At 43.9% G+C, this 17,652-nt stretch overlaps 1 protein-coding gene across 2 annotated transcripts in view; it reads right to left on the bottom strand.

Moving 5' to 3' along the window:
* Nucleotides 1-17,215, bottom strand: part of PARP11 (poly(ADP-ribose) polymerase family member 11) — a 38,298-nt gene extending 21,083 nt beyond the window's left edge. For both annotated transcript variants that reach the window (XR_013830693.1, XM_079938592.1), the window contains exon 1: nucleotides 17,030-17,215. Coding sequence is in view for 1 of the 2 variants with exons in the window: in XM_079938592.1 (XP_079794718.1) it covers nucleotides 17,030-17,047 (18 nt within the window). In the remaining variant the exon portion in view is untranslated. The remainder of the gene's footprint in view (nucleotides 1-17,029) is intronic.
* Between the last annotated feature and the right edge of the window lie 437 nt (nucleotides 17,216-17,652).

Here is a 17,652-nt window from a genome sequence, read left to right as displayed (position 1 = left end):
CCACGCAACCACTTAAGTAAGCGGTATCAACACCTATAAGCACTCCAGATTCTCAGTTTAATGCCAAGAAATTTCTGTCTTATCAAATGTTCACGTATTTGGTCAAAAGGATCCACTATCACAACTAGTTAAGACCAAATACAACTGATTTTTGTTTTAAATATTCATATTTCGGGAATTCCCAGGCGGCCCAGGGGTTAGGACTCAGCGCTTTCACTGCCGGGGCCTGGGTTCAATCCCTTGTTGGGGAACTAAGATCCTGCAAGTTGCTCAGCGTGGCCAAATAAATATTCATATTTCATTTAGCGGCACAGAAAGAGTTTATAACATATAGTGTTGAGTACAAAGAATGTTACGATAAATAGAAATAGTATGATCCGATTTTAATAAAAAATACATCTATATTTACCCACATGAAATACAGATGTGGGTATACGCATATGTACATACACACAGAAAAAGTCTGGATGGATACATCAACACTTATCATAGTTTTTCCTGAATATTAGGATCATAATAATAGTAACCCGTATAGGGCTCTTACTATGTGCCAGGTGCTGTCCTCAGTACTGCACAAACAATAAGTCATCTGGGCCTCACAACCACCCTTTAAGATATGTACTATTAGTACCTCAAATTTATAAATGAGGAGGTCACACAACGTGGAAGCCAGGATTCAAAGCCAGGCAGTCTGGATCCAGGGTCTGTCCATGTAAGCACCATAGAATACTACCTTATACTTCCTGATCAATGACTTTATAATCTTGCCTATATTATGTACACATTATCTTTGAAAAGTTTTAAACATTCTTGGGTGGAGACTGTGATGAAGAAAAGGCCATCAGAAAAGGGACGAAGAAGTCAGTCAAAGATTCAACTTTATCTGGAATGCGGCTTTCTGTCCTCATTCTTTAAGGGTTTTTAAATTATTAATTTAAATTTGCACAGCTGATACATGAAAATCTCTCCTTGCAAAACACCAGAACCTTTAAGATAAAGCTAGACTCTTTCTGACTATCACCTCCATTCCTGGCGCCTCTCACCTTCCTTCGCCAGGGTTAATCAGTACTGTTTGCTTACTGTGCGACTGTCAGGCTTTGCTCTCTCTCTGCGTGCGTGTGTGTGTGTGTGTGTGCGCGCGTTTCATCATATACACACATATAAACTTATACGGTTTCTGCTGATTTGTTAAAAATGTGATTTCCTATATCTCTGTTTTTTTTTTTTAAACAAAGAATATGTACTATACTTGGGTAATTTGGAAAATATTTGCTTCACATTTCATTGTTTAAAGTGTACAGAAGTGGTGTAACGTGGGATAAGCTTCCATGGCCTTGTTAAGGCCACAGCTTCCTCCTCACAGAACCTAGATGAAAGGCTCCTTCCTCCCGGGGCTGCTGGGAGAGGTGATGCTCGGTACCGCAGTGAAGTACCAGGCACAGTACCTGAGCTCAGGGAATGGGACTTGTTATTTTCTCATTCACGTTTGGAAACTCTCTCCAAGGGATGCTCTGTGATTATGTTCGGGACTTTTCCTTCATGTTTTAAAGTGGATTGGCCACTAAGAAATGAAAACCAGAACACCCTAGGAGCAAGAGATGCAGATTTGGGGCCCACTATTTACCTTATCTATTTTAACCCAATTAAAAGGGCAGTGATTTAAAATTTAAGATCAGTTGTGTAGGTTAACTGTTCACAACACCTGCTCTTCCTTCTATTACTTATTGTTCACATAATTTGCTCATTTTACTGAGAGACAAAGAAAGCGAGAGTGACTTAAATTTATTTTTCTTCTGAAAATAACCAGAAAAATTTGGAAGGATGAGATTCAAGGAAATAGTTAAGATAAATATGTGGCTTATGAGTTCCATCTAGGAGAAAAGGGAATGGGAAATAGGAGCCCCCTTTACACAGCATACATGCAACATGTGTGCTTTGCTACGTCACACTGTTCCCAAGACCACACCCTGAGCCAGGTTACAAGTGGACGTGTTTCACAAAAGTCCTTTCAGAGCATCCTGTCATAAGCAGCTCTCGCAGGGGGAGGTGGGTAGGACAGACTCATCTCATATTCATCCCTATGCAGAGAGGGCAGCACCACAGACAGCCACCACTGCCCTGAAGTGCTTCAAATTTTATAAAGTTCCTTGTCAGTTTACACTAATTTTTTCCTCTACAACCCAAAGCACAGGAGAAGTCATTCTCTAATTAACTTTAGGGGAAAAAAACGAAGCAGAGAAGATACAATTATGTGTCTAGGATCATGGAGCTGGCAGTTCAAAGAAGATTCTAGAAACACCCGAGGCCTCCGGACTGTCAGCTCTTCCCTAAGTTGTCAGTCCCCTGCCTCGTTTTCCTACATGGACAGTTGTTCCTTCTTTCCTCTGGGGCCAAAGCTGAATGTGACTGCTTTGCTTCACAGATGCTATGGCTTTCTTTCCAAAGACTCAGACTCAGTTCATAAGACTGACTCATGGTTTTCTACAAGTTCATCCTCCAAAGGAATGGCTATTCTGTATAATTAGGCTCAAAGAGTTAAGTTAAGCTTCAACGCGTAACTTTAAAATACTGTAACCAGCGTAGTAATGGATCTAGGATAGAATACACTTACAGGCAACAAAAGGAGTGTGCGCCAGGTGTCCACCAGGGAAAAGGCAGTGAATGAATGTTAGTGGAATGAATTAGATCAGCCACGACACCATAATCTGCCATGCTTTTCCGGTTTTTAATTGGCAGACGATGATAATTCCTGTACTTCAGGCTAAGAAGGACAAAAAAGCTAGTATAAATTGGAAAAGCATTTTGTAAATTTTCCAGTGCAATGGGTATGCTGGTGGAACCTGTCTACAATGCTAGCTATTCCAACCGCAATATTTATGGAGCCTGGGAGCAATCAATCTGGATCATCAAATTGAAAGGCCGGGTGGAAGATGGGCTTAAAATCAAAATCCTGCTCTATGGGAGAAAAATAATGCCACCTTCCAGATTGGTTAAAACCTTTCTGATGAGTTTATTAAAATACACAGAATATAATTTATTTTGTTAGGATAAACGTAACACCTTGAGGAAATCATAGTTGTAATGCAAACTTCCTTGTCTCTTATAGGAAGAAGGTCCAAAACTGGATACTGAAAGCTTACAAACAGGGTGGAACTTTTGGAATGACAGAGTAAGGAGTGCAGTGGGCCCCTCCTCAGCAAAACTGCATTTTAACTGGTGGGCATTATTTAAAAGAACAACATTTAAGAACAACATTTCTCTGGAAACTGTCTTAAGATCATCTAGCAAACAGAGAAATATTTATTCAAGAAAATCTACTAGATCTCCAGAACAGGCATTTGGGGCAAGATCTGGTCCACCACTCCCCACCCCACCGGCTCAGTGCTGCAGACGAGAAGACAGGGGCTCCCTTTCCCTCCTGACCCTGGAAGGGTCAGGCTGCCCACAAGTGCAGAAGGTCTACTCTGGGCAGGCAACACAGAGGACCGATCTCCTTTCCTCTACCCGGTCCCCACTCATTTGGTGGAAGCTCCAGTCCAAGCCCAGCCAGCTGTGAATACTGGGCCCTGATTGCTCCCACCCAGGTACAGGGTGGTTTCTAGGGTAGTGGTTTCATGGCAGGAGGGCTAAGTCAGGTAGACCAGGGGCTGCCACCACCCCTCCCGCCCAGGGTGTCACTCTGGGAAGAGTGGGGTCCCAACTCCAGCTCCAGTGACACAGGGGTTCTACTGCAGGAGGAAAAGCACATCCTAAGGACAAAGAGATCCATGACTCTGCCTGAGGGGACTGATTCTACGTGTAACCGAGTATAGAGAACCTCACGTCTAAGAGCATTATCGAAAAAAATGGAAATCTTTGATGAAAAACAATTAAGGAGAGGCCCGGAGCTCTGATACAAGCAGAATGGCACAGTAGGCAGATATTTAATATAGAGAACCAGGGACAGCCAAGAAAGCCCTCCTGGGATTATAGTCAACGGTGGGAGTCGGGAAGGCTGTGCACAAGCTCTAGGCTGTGTCTACCCAGGAGCGGTCAGAACAGGTCACGGGGCAGACATGACAGCATTCCCAAGGCTGCACACAGATCCCTCAACACAGGGGGCAGCCTCACTGGCACAAGGGGGTTAAACATAACCTCTGACCAAACACTGAGTGAACTATCCTTTCTCCACTGAGTCTTACTTCTATAGAAAATCAGTTGTCTGTTTGTTTGTGGGCCTATTTCTGGACCCTCTATTCTGTTCTAATAAACATTTTCTCTATCTTGATACCAATACTACACTGTAGTGTTAGCACTCCAAATTTATTCTTCTTTTTCAGAACTGCTTTGGTTAGATCTTTTCAATTTTGATTGGGATTGCATAGTGACCTATCTGGAAGAACTGGCATCTCAACAATATGGAGTATTCCAACCCATGAATGAGGTACATCTCTTGACTTATTTAGGTCTTATTTAACTGTTTCAATGTTTTATAGTTTTCAGTGTACAGTCCTGCATATCACTTATGCAAGATTCACGACTAAGTATTTCATATTTTTGATACTATTGCAAATGGAATTGCATTTTAAATTTCAATTTCTGATTGAATGTTGCTAGTTCATAGTGATACACTGATTTTTGGATATGGTTCCTGTATCCAGCAACCTTACTAAACTCACTTATTAGTTCTAGGAGATTTTTGGACATTCCATCAGATTTTCTAGGCATTAGATAGCTAGCTAGCTAGCTTTACTTCTTTCTTCTAGCATATAGATGCCTGTTATTTTTTTTTCATGCCTTACTGCACTGGTTGTAATCACCAGTACAATGCTGAATAAAGAACAGGTATTATTTCCTTGTTCCTGATCTTAGTGGGGAAGCATTTGGCCTTTGACTACTAAGTTTGATATTAGATACAGGTATTTTGCAGATGCCCCTTGTGTCAGAGGTCCCCAAGACCACTCTCTAGTTCATAAGAGAAGAACTCAGAAATTGTTCTACTCATGGTTACAGTTTATTACAGTAAAAGTATACAAAGTGAAATAAACACAGGGGAAAAAGTAGGTGGGATGAAGTCCAGAGGAAACCACGTACAAGCTTCCAAGCGGCCCATCCCAGTGGAGTCACACAGGACACACTTAATTCTCCCAGTAACCATGTGTGACAACTGCAAAGTGTTGCCTATCAGGGGTGTTCACCTGAGCCTAGGTGTCCAGGGTTTTTATTGGGAGTTGGTCATGTAAGCCTATAGCGCCTGTGTGAATGTCCTCAGCTGCTGAAGTTCCAGATCTCCAGAGGGAAGGAACTCACCATAAATCACACTGCTAGTATAAACTTTCTGGACAGACTGGTGGAGCATGGCTGAAGTTCTCAGGCATGCAGATACACTCATGAGACAAACCATTCCAGGAGTTCAGTTCTCTGGAGCTAGGCAAAGGACAGTCATGGAAACAGGCCTTTCTTGAGAATGTGCAAGGTTTGAGCAACCCAGGCCTGCTGAGTTAACCTTTTCTGCACACCCCGTATCAGGCTGAACAAGTTCTCTTCTTGTCCAAGGTTGCTGAGGGTCTGTTATCAGGAATAGATACTGGATTTTGTCAAATGTTTTTTCTGCATGTATTGAAATAATCACAGTTTTCCATTTTAGTTTGCTTATATAATGAGTTACACTGATGCTGTTCAAATATTAAACAAACCTTGTATTTGGGGGATTAACATCATTTGATAATGATGCATTAACCTTCTTATATACTGTTAGGTTTGATTTGCAAAAATTTTGCAAAGTTTTGCATCTATATTCATTAGGGATATTGGTCTGTAGTTGTCTTATAATGTCTTTGACTGGTTTTGGAATTAGGGTAATGCCAGTTTCATAGAGTGAGTTGTGAAGTATTACCTTCGTTTCTATATTCTGAAAGTTTGTGCAGAATGGTATTATTTCTTCCTTAAATGTTTGTTAGAATTCACCAGTGAAACCACTGGGCCTAGAGTTTTCTTTGTGGGTAGGCTTTTTCTTTAAATTTAAATTCTTTGGTAGATATTGGGCCATTCATGTGATTTATTTCTTCTTGAGGGAGCTCTGGTAGTTTGTGTCTTAGAAAATATGTCCATTTCATCTCAGCTGTCACACTGATTGACATTAAGTTGTTCATAACATTCCATTATTATCCTTTAACGTTTGTAGACTATGTAGTGATATTCTCTCTCTCATTCTCAATATCGGTAATTTGTATCCCCTCTTTCCTTTCGGTTTCATTTTCTCTGTTGTTTTCACTTTAGTGCTTTGCACTCTAAACTTTATTTCTTTGCTCCTGCTTGAGCTTAACTTGCTCTTCTCTCATTTCTTAAGGAGGAAGCTGTGGTCATTGATTTGTGACGTTTTTTTGATATAAGCATCAGTACAGCTATACATTTCCTTCTAAGAACTGTTGTAGCAGCACACCACAAATTTGATATGCTTTCATATGTTCTATTTTCCCTTTTTATTTCTTTCATCAATGGGTTATTTTAGAGCGTGCTATTTATTTACCAATACTCGAGGATTTTACAGATCTTTCTTTTATTGAATTCTAATTTAATTCCATTTTAATCAGATAGTGTACTTTATAAGACCTGAATTCTTTTAAATGTATTGGGACTCCTTTTATAGCCCAGAATACGGTCTATCTTGTTAAATGTTCTCTGTGTAGTTGAAAAAAAAGTGTACTCAGCTATTGCTGGTGTACTGGTCTATAAATATTAATTAGGTCAAGTTGGTTGACGATGTTCAAGTCTTCTACATCCTTGCTTATTTCTACCTACTAATTCTATCAATTATTCAGAGAGGGGTATTAAAATCTCCAACTATAATGGGATTTGCCTATTTCTCCTTACAGCTCTATTAGTTTTGTTTCATGTATCTTGACACTCTATTATTAGGTATATAAATGTTTAGGATTGTTACTGATTAACGGACCTCTTTATCATTAGGAAATGACATTCTTTATCACTAATATTATCTCTAAAAACCTACTTTAATATTAACATACCACGCAAGCTTTCTCTCTAGTGTTAGCACTGTATATCTCTTTCTATTTATTCTACTTTTTTAAAAAATAATTTATTTATTTTATTTTTTATTTATTTATTTTTGGCTGTGTTGGGTCTTCATTGTCCCACGCAGGGTTCCTCTAGTTGTGGGGAGCAGAGGCTACTCTTCATTGCGGTGCACGGGCTTCTCATTGTAGTGGCTTCTCTTGTTGTGGAGCACGGGCTCAAGGTACACGGGCTTCAGTAGTTGAGGCACGCGGGCTCAGTAGTTGTGGCTCGTGGGCTGTAGAGTGCAGGCTCAGTAGTTGTGGCGCACGGGCTTAGTTCCTCCATGGCATGTGGCATCTTCCCGGACCAGTGCTCGAACCCGTGTCCCCTGCATTGGCAGGCGGATTCTTAACCACTGCGCCACCAGGGAAGTCCCCCTACTTGTGTCTTTGCTTTCAATGTCTGTTTCTTGTAGACAACTTACAGTTGGGTCCTGCTTTCTAATCCAATCTGACAATCTGCCTTCTAATTGGGGTGTTTAGAGCATTTATTTTGGTATGATTATTGATATGGTTAGGTTTAAGTTTATCATCTTGCTTTGTCCCATCTGTTCTTTGCTCCCCTTATCATATACCTTCTTTTCAGGATTCCACTTTATCTCCTTTGGTGGCTTATAACTCTTTGTGTGTCTACACACACTGTTTATTTCTTCACTTTCCATGCATGCCAAAACCCACTCTAATTTAGCTTTTCTAGCTTCTGGGCTAATATCTCCCACCACCGTCTCTCGCTCTCTCTCTCTCTCTCTCTCTCTCTCTCTCTCTCTCTCTCTCTCTCTCACACACACACACACACACACACACACACACACACACACACACACACACAGAAGGAAGCACGTGCTAGGATCTCCAGTGAGCTTCAAGTTACCAAATCCCATGCACTTTTATCAGACCTTGTCTTATTTGACCTCTCAGTAACATTTCACAGTTTACCCACTGTCCTGTATTACTTTCTTCTTGGTTTCCATGAAATCACTCTCTCCAGGTCATCTTAGATTTCTGGCCACAAACTCTCAATCCTCTGCAACTTTACTTCGGTTCAGCCTATAACTTGTAGGTTACTGGGGCTCAGTCTTAGCCCTTTTTTGTCTTTCTCAGCATTTTTAAAACATGGTCCTCAAGAATTAGGAAGTAGTTCAAAAGCATTTTTCACACAAAAAAAGTAATGAAAGAAATTTGATCACATACAGTTTGCAAAGCTGAAATATAAGATGAATTACAATTTTCACAAAAATCCTTTTATTTTCATAGCATCTCAATATGTTCAGTCTGTGTTACTGAGTTCATATCAGCTAGTGTTCAGCAAATACAATGGTGTAAAACCAAATAAATTTTCACATAATCTTCTAACAGAGCCCCAAGTCAATTTGCTTTGTTGAAAAGGACAGAGAAAGGACCAAGACTAAAGGGTCATCACCCAGCTAAAACCGGTAAAAATCTGAATATTGCTGAGAAGCTGTCAATCCAAATTTAATGCCCAATTTAATTGTTGTAACAAAAAAAAAAATAAACTACTGACAAAATTTCTTTATTAAATGACTCTGTTGGAAGTCACATCTTATCAACGGCACATGACATAGAAAAGCAATTATTACCACTTGAGTGTTTCAACATGTTTAGTTTTAAAACTGAACAAACTACCTGAGCAAAAATACAAATCCGTTCTTGCAGTACAGGTGGCATGTAACGGGGCAGAAATACTCGACAACTTTTTGTTCTGCTTGTGGGTGGAAGCTCACGGTACAAGGGAAGTCAGTTTTCATTCAGGCGATGGTATTTCTGTGAGGTGTGACATGGGCTGAAAAAGGTGCAATCCATTCAAAACTGACAGAGCATGAGCTATACGAATAGCAAGGAAAGGTGCGGCTGGGTTCCTAAAAGATGCTTTAAACATCTGGGCCAGTCAGAAGGCACCAATGTGCCTCCTGATTGTAACCGAGTGTGGAAGGAAACAGTGAAAACTGAATACCAGCAAATCTTGGCAACTCAGAGCATGTGCTCTCAGATGCTGCGGAAAGCAACGGCAGTGTGTGCAAGATTACTCTTCCCACCTAAGTTTACTAGCTGTCAAGGACAGCAGTGCTGACAAGAGTTTCTGAAAGGAGGGATGAGATAAAAACGTTTCTTCATGATGCTAATAATACCAATGGCCATTCTTGATTTCCAAAGGCCTACTGAAGTAGATGCTGAAATATAGTCAGCAACATAAATAACTGGAACCTACTATTTCAAGGCCAAAATACCCCAAATTTTAATGCTGAGAGTAAGATACCAGATTTCTCAAAGTCAGCAAACTGTGCTGCAAATGGCTCGATTGCTAGGCTGTGATTTCTTCCCAGAATCTGATGGTTTTCTTTACTCATCAGAGAGTGAGACTGACTTTACTATTGTGGCTGTATAAAGAACACAGCCAACGTTACAAGAAAACACGAACAGATATTTTCCGGAGACTGAAGTAGTCCCAGAATCCATTCACTCCCTGCTTCCAAACATTCCGGCTGGGTGAAACATCCACCCCTACAGTTATTTAATATTATAAGTGCATCAAGTTGGCAACTGCCACAGCTCTAGGAACAGTCTTCAGGGACTAGGTATGGTCCCAGAATTCCCACAGTTTCTCAGTCTGTGTTTTATCTTGGTATTCCAAAACATCTAACAGGGTCAGCAAACACTAGTTGCAAATCCTGACAATCTATAATTACAGCATGGGATTTCCTATTTTAATAGAAATATAGAGTAAAAAATTCAAGTGTCTGGGTCTAACCCACATCTCAAGCTACCTATCAAGTTAGATACTTTGTAAGAGGCTGCAAAAATGTCATCTTTTTAACAATAAAAACATTATTCATTTTTAAAATATACAATATAAAATTAAAATAAACAATAAAATATTGTTTAAAATCGGTGATCTGCATGGGTGCTGAAAATTTGAGAAACACTGTCCTAGGGATCTCACTTGCTCCCAAGATTTTAAGCACCTTCTGTCTATATAGGCTGAGGCCATAAACAGCCATTTCTAGCCCGGCCTTCTCCTCTGAGCTCCACTCACTTATCCAACTGCCCCTTTTGACTTTTTACTTGAATGCCTCACAGGCACGTTAAACCTATCACAGGCCCCAAACCAAACTCCTGGTCCCCTCCACATCTTCCCCTTTCCCAGTCTCCCCATCTCAGTGGAAATGGTCCTTCTTCCCGGCTGCCTGGGCCAGGAACCCAGCCTCCATCACTCGAAATGCAGCCTGGGTTGATCCACTCCTGTCTCTCTCCCGCTTAGTCCAAGTCCCCTTCACCCTCACCCCAGACTACACTATAGGTTCCTAAGTGTCTTCGAACAGACCTTCTGATGCTCTCTGTGTAAGTTTTGTTATTTTGTTTGTTTGTTTGTTTGTTTTTACATCTTGATTGGAGTATAATTGCTTTACAATGGTGTGTTTCTGCTTTATAACAAAGTGAATCAGTTATACATATACATATGTTCCCATATCTCCTCCCTCCTGCATCTCCCTCCCTCTCTGTGTTTTTAATCACTGCTGGAACAAATTACCACCAATTTAGTGGCTTAAAGGAACACAATTTCTTATCTTACAGTTCTGCTGAAGTCTGATGTGGGACTCACCGGACTAAAATCAACTAGTGATTCCTGTCTGGAGGCTGTCGGTGGGGGGACTGGGCGGGGGCAGGAATCTATTTCCTTGGCTTTTCCTGCTTCTAGAAGCTTATCACATTCCTTGGGAAGCTTCTAGAAGCTTATCACATTCCTTGCTTCGTGGTCCCCTTCATCTCCAAAGCCAGCAACCTTGTATATCTTTGTTTTTATAAATTCATTTTTATTGGATTAGAGTTGCTTTACAATGTTCTGTTAGTTTCTACCATACAGCAAAGTGAATCAGCTGTACGTATACATATATCCCCTCTTTTTCGGATTTCCTTCCCATTTAGGTCACCACAGAGCACCGAGCAGAGTTCCCTGTGCTCTACAGTAGGTTCTCGTTAGTTATCTATTTTATACATGGCATCAATAGTGTGTATGTGTCAACCCAACCTCCCAATCCCCCGCCCCGCTGCCCCGCCGCCCTTGGTATTTTTGATTATCCTCACATCCTCACGTTGACTCACTTCTGTCTGCATCTCCTATGGATACTTTCAAGGACCCAGCCTGGATAATCCAAGATGATCTCCCTGTCAGTAGTCGGCTGATCAGCAATCTTAACTCCCCTTTGCTCTGGGACCGAACACTTCCCCAGTTCCCGGTGACGCGGACACGGTTATCGGTGGCAGGCCATCATCTGCCTCGTACACTCTCTAATAAATAACTCGTGCTCCACACAGCAGCCAGAATGATCTTTTTCAAAACGCAAGTATGTTCACGTCACTTCCTGTGTAAAACACTGCGATGGCCCCACTCCTCCAAGGATAAATTTCAGATCCTGAACACGTGCCACAAAGCCACGCATGGCTTGCCCCGACCTACCCGCTGGCCCTAACTCCCGGTTCACCGCATTCCAGCCACGGGCGGCTTCTCTCACAAGCTCCTTTCTGCCCCGGGGCCTTTGCTCAGGCTGTCTCGGCTGTCTGAACAGCCCTCCTCCCCTCCCACCCAGCCTTTCCGTGGCTAACTCTTGCTCAGTCCTTCAGATCTCTGTAGAAGTAACTTTCACTGGGTGGCCTGACCTGATCTCCAAGTCCAGCACTAGCTCCTCCTATTACACGTCACCGTACTTTTTCTTTCAGAGCTTCTACTACAATTGGAGCTCAATGGTACTGTGTAATTATCAGCTTAACGTCGCCACCCTGCGCAGACTGCAAATCAGTGTGGGCTGGGCCTGTTCTGTTCTGCTCACCACTGTAAACCCTGGGATTTAGAGCTGACTGGCTTATAGTAGGTGCTAAATAAATACATGAGTATTGTATTGCCCTCAGACATTATTTCCAAAGCAGGTCTAACTCTTAGAGGGGGAGCTGCATGAGCCAAAGACCTCAGCAGCCGGCTTGAGCATCAGACCAGGTGGGTCACAATGGGCAAACTGCCTCACCCCATCCCTCAGGCCTCGACCACAAACACGTGCCTCCAGCCTGCTTCCCAAACTCTTTTTCTCCCCTGATACCAAAAACTATCAGACTCATTCCTTAGCCTGCGCAGCATGTGCCGTGCCAACCCTGGGAAGAGGCCACAGTACTTCTCTCCTGCTCATGGGCTACGTCACTAGCAAAGGTCCAGGCGCACAGGAGCTGGTGTCACAGAAACGTCAAGGTTTCCTGCAGTTCGAGAACCCTTCCTTTAGCTCTGAGTCCCTGTGACTCTCCCACAGGGTCTTTTCTACTCACTTTAAATCCTAAATCCTAAGTTGGACTGGGAAGAGTACCTGTTCTGGAGCCAGAAAGTTCTGGGTTTAGAACCTGGCTGTCCTCATTCAGAAAGTGCACCCAACTTTGAGCCTTAGTCTCATCACTAAAAAAGAGAACAATCATTTATAAATCCCCACCTCAGAGGTACTGGATGACCCCATACTCAATTTAGACTGCCCCCAGCCACCAAACACTGGCACGTCACACTCCTCTGTCAGCTCAGCTCAACCCATTGCTAGAACAATTACAAAGAATGCCACGAAGATGAAACTGTCAGTTATGAACCCGTGAGCGTACGCTGACCCTAAGAACACACCTTCATAGACACTACATTCTCTAGAACTTTCACTGCCAGGAACACATCCTACCTCTGTCCCCCTCCAGCCCGAAGGTACGTCTATAGCATACGCTGCCTCCTCAGCCAGGATGTCCCACAGATGCCAGCTGCTGTCCTCGCAGCGTTCCACCCTCCTCTCGCGATGTCCTCACCGAGACGACCACAGGACATGCGCTTTGTCGACGTCACTCCTCCATCCAAGCTGTAGCGGCCATTCTCTCTCTCACTTCCGTGGCCTTTGGCCATGCTGCTTCCTCTGCTCTTCCCACAAGACCACTCCTGGGACTTGGACACCTAGCTCAAGCGTAACTTACTTCAACAAACCTTCCCAGGCCCCCAGATGCCCTCTGGTAACACTGTCCCCACTCAAACTGTATCTCCAGGCCCTGGAGGGCAGGCTCTGACTTGGTCCAGGTTTGCCCTGCCCCTTCCTAGTGCCTGGAATGGTGTTTTCCAGACAATAGATGTTTATTCAGTGTTTGTTGACTGACTGCGTGAAATGACTCAGTGACTGAGGGAGCTGGATTTAGACATACTGACTTTGAACTCCCGGAGGGACAACCAGTAGAGCTGTCCATCACCCAGTTCAGAAAGGGGGTCAGGACTAATGACGTCCATTTGGCAGGTAGAGTCACTAAAGAGATATCTGAAGCCTTGGGGCTCACCAAAAAAGGATGTGCTGAGAGAAGAAAAAGGCTAAGGTGGTACATTTCAGGGGCAGAAGAAGGCAGTGCAGCTCACCCAAGATTATGATTCAAGGATGAATCATAGAAAGGAGAAGAAATCCAAAGGAATACAGTCCCAGGAAATCAAAAAAAGAGAGTTTTGAGAAACATCTCCAGTGGCATTACTGTTGGAAAATGACAGAAGAGAGTGAGATGTGCAGGTGGCCGCTGTGCGTGGCGATTCGGAAACTCTCAGTGACCCCCTCGCAAGTCAGCTGCTGGGGCAGAGCCGGGGCTGGGGGGGCTGAGGTCTGAGTACGAAGGACAAGAAGTATAAGACTATTCTCTCAAGAGGCTGGACAGAGGAAGGAGAGAATCACAGTGCCAAGCGAGCGTGGAAGCAGCTGTGAATATAAAATAACAGAGAAAAGGGAGGCTCAGCGGGTAAAGCGCTGGACCGATTTACAAACGTTATCACTGCCCCAACCGAGCGGCAGGGTGGTGGCAGAGAGGACACGGGTGCTAAACGACTCTGTGGCTCACCCACCTGCGAGATCTTGGGGAAGTCACTTCCTTCTCCCTTAGCTAACTCATTAGATTGTTCTAATCATATGAATTAATAAGCGAAAAGGAATTTTGAAGAGTTTATCACTCTTTACAAAGTAAGGTCCTACCACTGCAACAGATGATTTGTTATCGTAACAGATGTTTGTCATTTTTCATTTTCTGTCGTCAGAGAGAAGTTGAAACTCCCTCCTATGTAATGCTGATACTGACTCTGTTTCCTGCAAAGAGGGGGAAGACAGCGACAAAGATACAGAAAAAAGCAGGGCAAAGTCAGGGTACACAGAGTCAAGGCAGTGACGGCATCCCCTCCAACTCCTTCCTACAGATCTGCCATTTTCCTACACTGGGGGACATCAGTCCAGGGCCATGCCCCCCCCCCCAGGTGGGTGGAGAACTGCCAGGATCTCACACCAAAACTGAGTGCCTGAGCCCTGTCAACCTGCTTCTGCCTCGGCAGGGACCTCAAGGGGCCTGGTCGGTGACAGGCTTGAACAGAATCATCACTGACCTCATGACTGCCTTGAAAAATAAAATAAAACGGTGTACTGAGATAAAGTTTATTTATAGCTCCTTGGTTATCTTGTTTTGGGTTCCCCCGCCCAAGAAACTGTTCCCAGTTCAATGGTGATTTTCCATACTCAAACCATGTCATGGAGACTTTCCACGTAGAAGGGGCGACTGCTTCTGAGCATTATCATGGCCAGAGGCAGTGTAGTATTTCCTCAAAACACTTGCGAGCGGAATACAGTATCACACTGAAGGCGTATTTGCAAGAGGAGATAAATTTGCAGATCACAGGTGGCATATCAAAGTCATGGAAGCTACTAAAAAAATACAGGGAGAAACTAGCAGAAGTCTTCAGTTAAAGCAGCTCTCTATGGCCTTCCTCCACAAAGCAGAATTTATTGCATCATTCAATGGGAAGAAATGGTAAACAGTAATTTAAATTGGTGGGTAATACAAAAGTCATCTGTATTTATCTTTAGGATGCACTGTGGGTTTTGTTTTCATCTTTCCAATTGTGTTTGGCTTAGAGAAACATTAAAATTAATTTTCATCCCACAAGCACAGCTGGACAGACTATTCAGATGCCTCTTCTAGTGAAAGACACTAACAAATTACAAGAGGAAATCCATATGCAGAATGTTCACTGTACTTTTACAAAATGAAACTGTCCTTATTGACAACATTCATATGCTCAGAGGAAGAAAAACAGGACCGGTAAGAAAACACAGGAGCATTAAGATCTATCAGAGCAGCGTGATAAGGGTCAAAAGAAGAATGTGGGCTTGTAGGTGGAAGGTTCACCACTATTAACAAAAGTCAGTCTGCTCTACTGAAATCAAGCAAAATCATTAGGGAGATTTCGGAGAAAACCAAGCCTTCCTTCCAAAGAAGTGAGATAATGCTGTAACAAAGCAAATATATGAGATACTCATTAATGCCTTTATAATCCTCACAAACACATGAGTGACCCAGTAGCCAGTTCTGTTGTATATGTGATGGAGGAGGGAGAATGAACAACAGGAGCAAAGGACTCTTTCTAGTACCGATGCAACCACTTTATTAATTCAGTGGATATTTACTGAGTGCCTACTATATGTCAGGCTCTGTTCCCTAGTCTGAGGATACCGCAGTAAACAAAACAGACAAAAGTCTCTGCCCATATGGAGCTTCTAACATGGTGAAGGATTTAAGACATGTGACTTTGGGCAAGACATGTACTTGGATGACTAAAGGGTATCTTATGGAGAAGCCAGGAAGGAGAAGGACTGCCAATAAAAACTGAATACAACACAAACACACATATAATAATAGAAAATGAAACTTACTGATGACAGATAGTGACACTGAATATATAAGGAGAGAGCACATTCTCACAATTTGAAATTATCTTTGCTAAAATCGAACCCCAGCAATTACTTTCCTCTGATGTGGCCTTAAAGGACTGTATGTTTGAACCAAAAAAAAAAAAAAAGGGGGGGGGGGTCTTAGATAATGATCATCGCTATTCGATGGCCTGGGATGTAACCATGATACGCAACCAAAAAAATCCAGACCAACAGACTAGTTTCTACCGGGTAAAAACGTAAAAACAGAAGCAAATTTACAGACAAACTCTCTATCTGGAAATATATGCCAGGAATGGGGAAAAAAAGAAGTAATGATTACAGCAAAGGAGTTACTGCAAATATGGAAACAGGGTTATTAAACTAAATTTAGGAAGTTATCTCAGCACGTGGGGTAGTTGCACATATTTAGGTCAACAATTTGCTGATACGTGATTCTGCCATTTTTCCAGTCAACTCAAAGGCGTAAATAGTGTCTATTTGCCGTGTAACTAGGCGATTTCAATTCTAACAGATTAATGGAATACTCTTGGCAAGCGGATTCCACTCTTTGAAGGCGGCATATTAAATAAATAAATGTACAAAAGCAAGGTAAACACAAAGGCATGCAGACACAATGCAAATACCGGAGGGAGACACAAGACTTGCAGTGGAAACGCTCCAGGTCATCAGTTTCTGTCCACTGGAAAAAAAAAATCTAAGAACCTCACCATCTAGAGGCTTAGAACACACGCTCGACCACCCCAGTTTTCCATGGCTGTCCACCAGGAAGGGAAAAGGAGCCCCGGCGGTTCCCCTTAGGCCCATTTCAGGACCCAGAGGGCGAGTCCCCTCGCTTTGGACGGGGATGGGGGTGGGGCTGGCAGGTACACCTGAGCCTAAGTCAGTCACAGGTCCGAAGCCCAGGAACTCCAGCCAGAGAGCAAAACGCCAAGTTTACAAAGACGGTGGAGGGACGGGGCCGGAGAAACCACAGCGAGTCCAATCAGTGGGACGGGACAGCCGCACGGCGCTGGGGACCCACCGAGCCGTCTCCACTGCTCGCAAGGCGACTGCCCGAGCCCCCGGGGCCGGGGCCTTCGCGTCCCCGGAACTCACGAGCCGGTCTGCGCGGCCTGGGGGGGAGGGCGTAGTTCCCGGGAAACCCTCCCGCCCTCTCCCATCAACCCCGCCCATCGGTCCGCCCCGTCCCGCCCGGCTACTCACCGGATTCGCTTCCCACATAACGGTGGCGAAATCGAGCGGAGAGAGCCTGGCGGAAGGGGCTGGCCACAGGGTCGGGGTGCTGGGTTTTTCCCGAGGGCCCAGGGAGCGAAAGAACGGAGAGACAACCTCCACGCAAGCCTCCCCGTCATAAACCGGCGTCTTCGGACCCCCTCGAACCTCCCGACTTCCGGCCGAAGCCGGCCAACCAGCGCCAGCCCCGCCCCGCCCCGCCCCCGGAAGCTCGCCCCCGCCAGTGCCTCTCCCTTCCGGCCTCGGCGCGGAGTGGGCGGGGCCTGCGAGGGTCTGGGTTGTAATGCGGTTGTTAAAGGGCTACCAGCCCAGCCACCCTCCAGGGCTGCATCCCTCCAGCAAAGTCCCCTCCAAGTGATCCTCAAGCCTCGGTATTTATTGATGACCTCCGATATTTATTAATCACCGTATAGGGAGTGTAGTGGCCAAGAGGCAGACAGGCCTGGGAATTAATAGCCTGTGGGACAAGCTTCCGACTCGGTTTCCTCGTGCTCAGAGGTGATAATAATAGTATCTAAGCGTGTAGTGTGCTCATTGAAGGCACCTAGCATGGTGTTTGGTATACAGGAAGTGCTCAATGAGTGACGGTTATT

The sequence above is a fragment of the Stenella coeruleoalba genome (genome assembly GCF_951394435.1).
Source record: "Stenella coeruleoalba genome assembly, chromosome: 11".
Classification (NCBI taxonomy): domain Eukaryota; kingdom Metazoa; phylum Chordata; class Mammalia; order Artiodactyla; family Delphinidae; genus Stenella; species Stenella coeruleoalba.
Note: the sequence above shows the minus strand (reverse complement) of the source record. Positions and strands in the feature narration are given on the sequence as shown.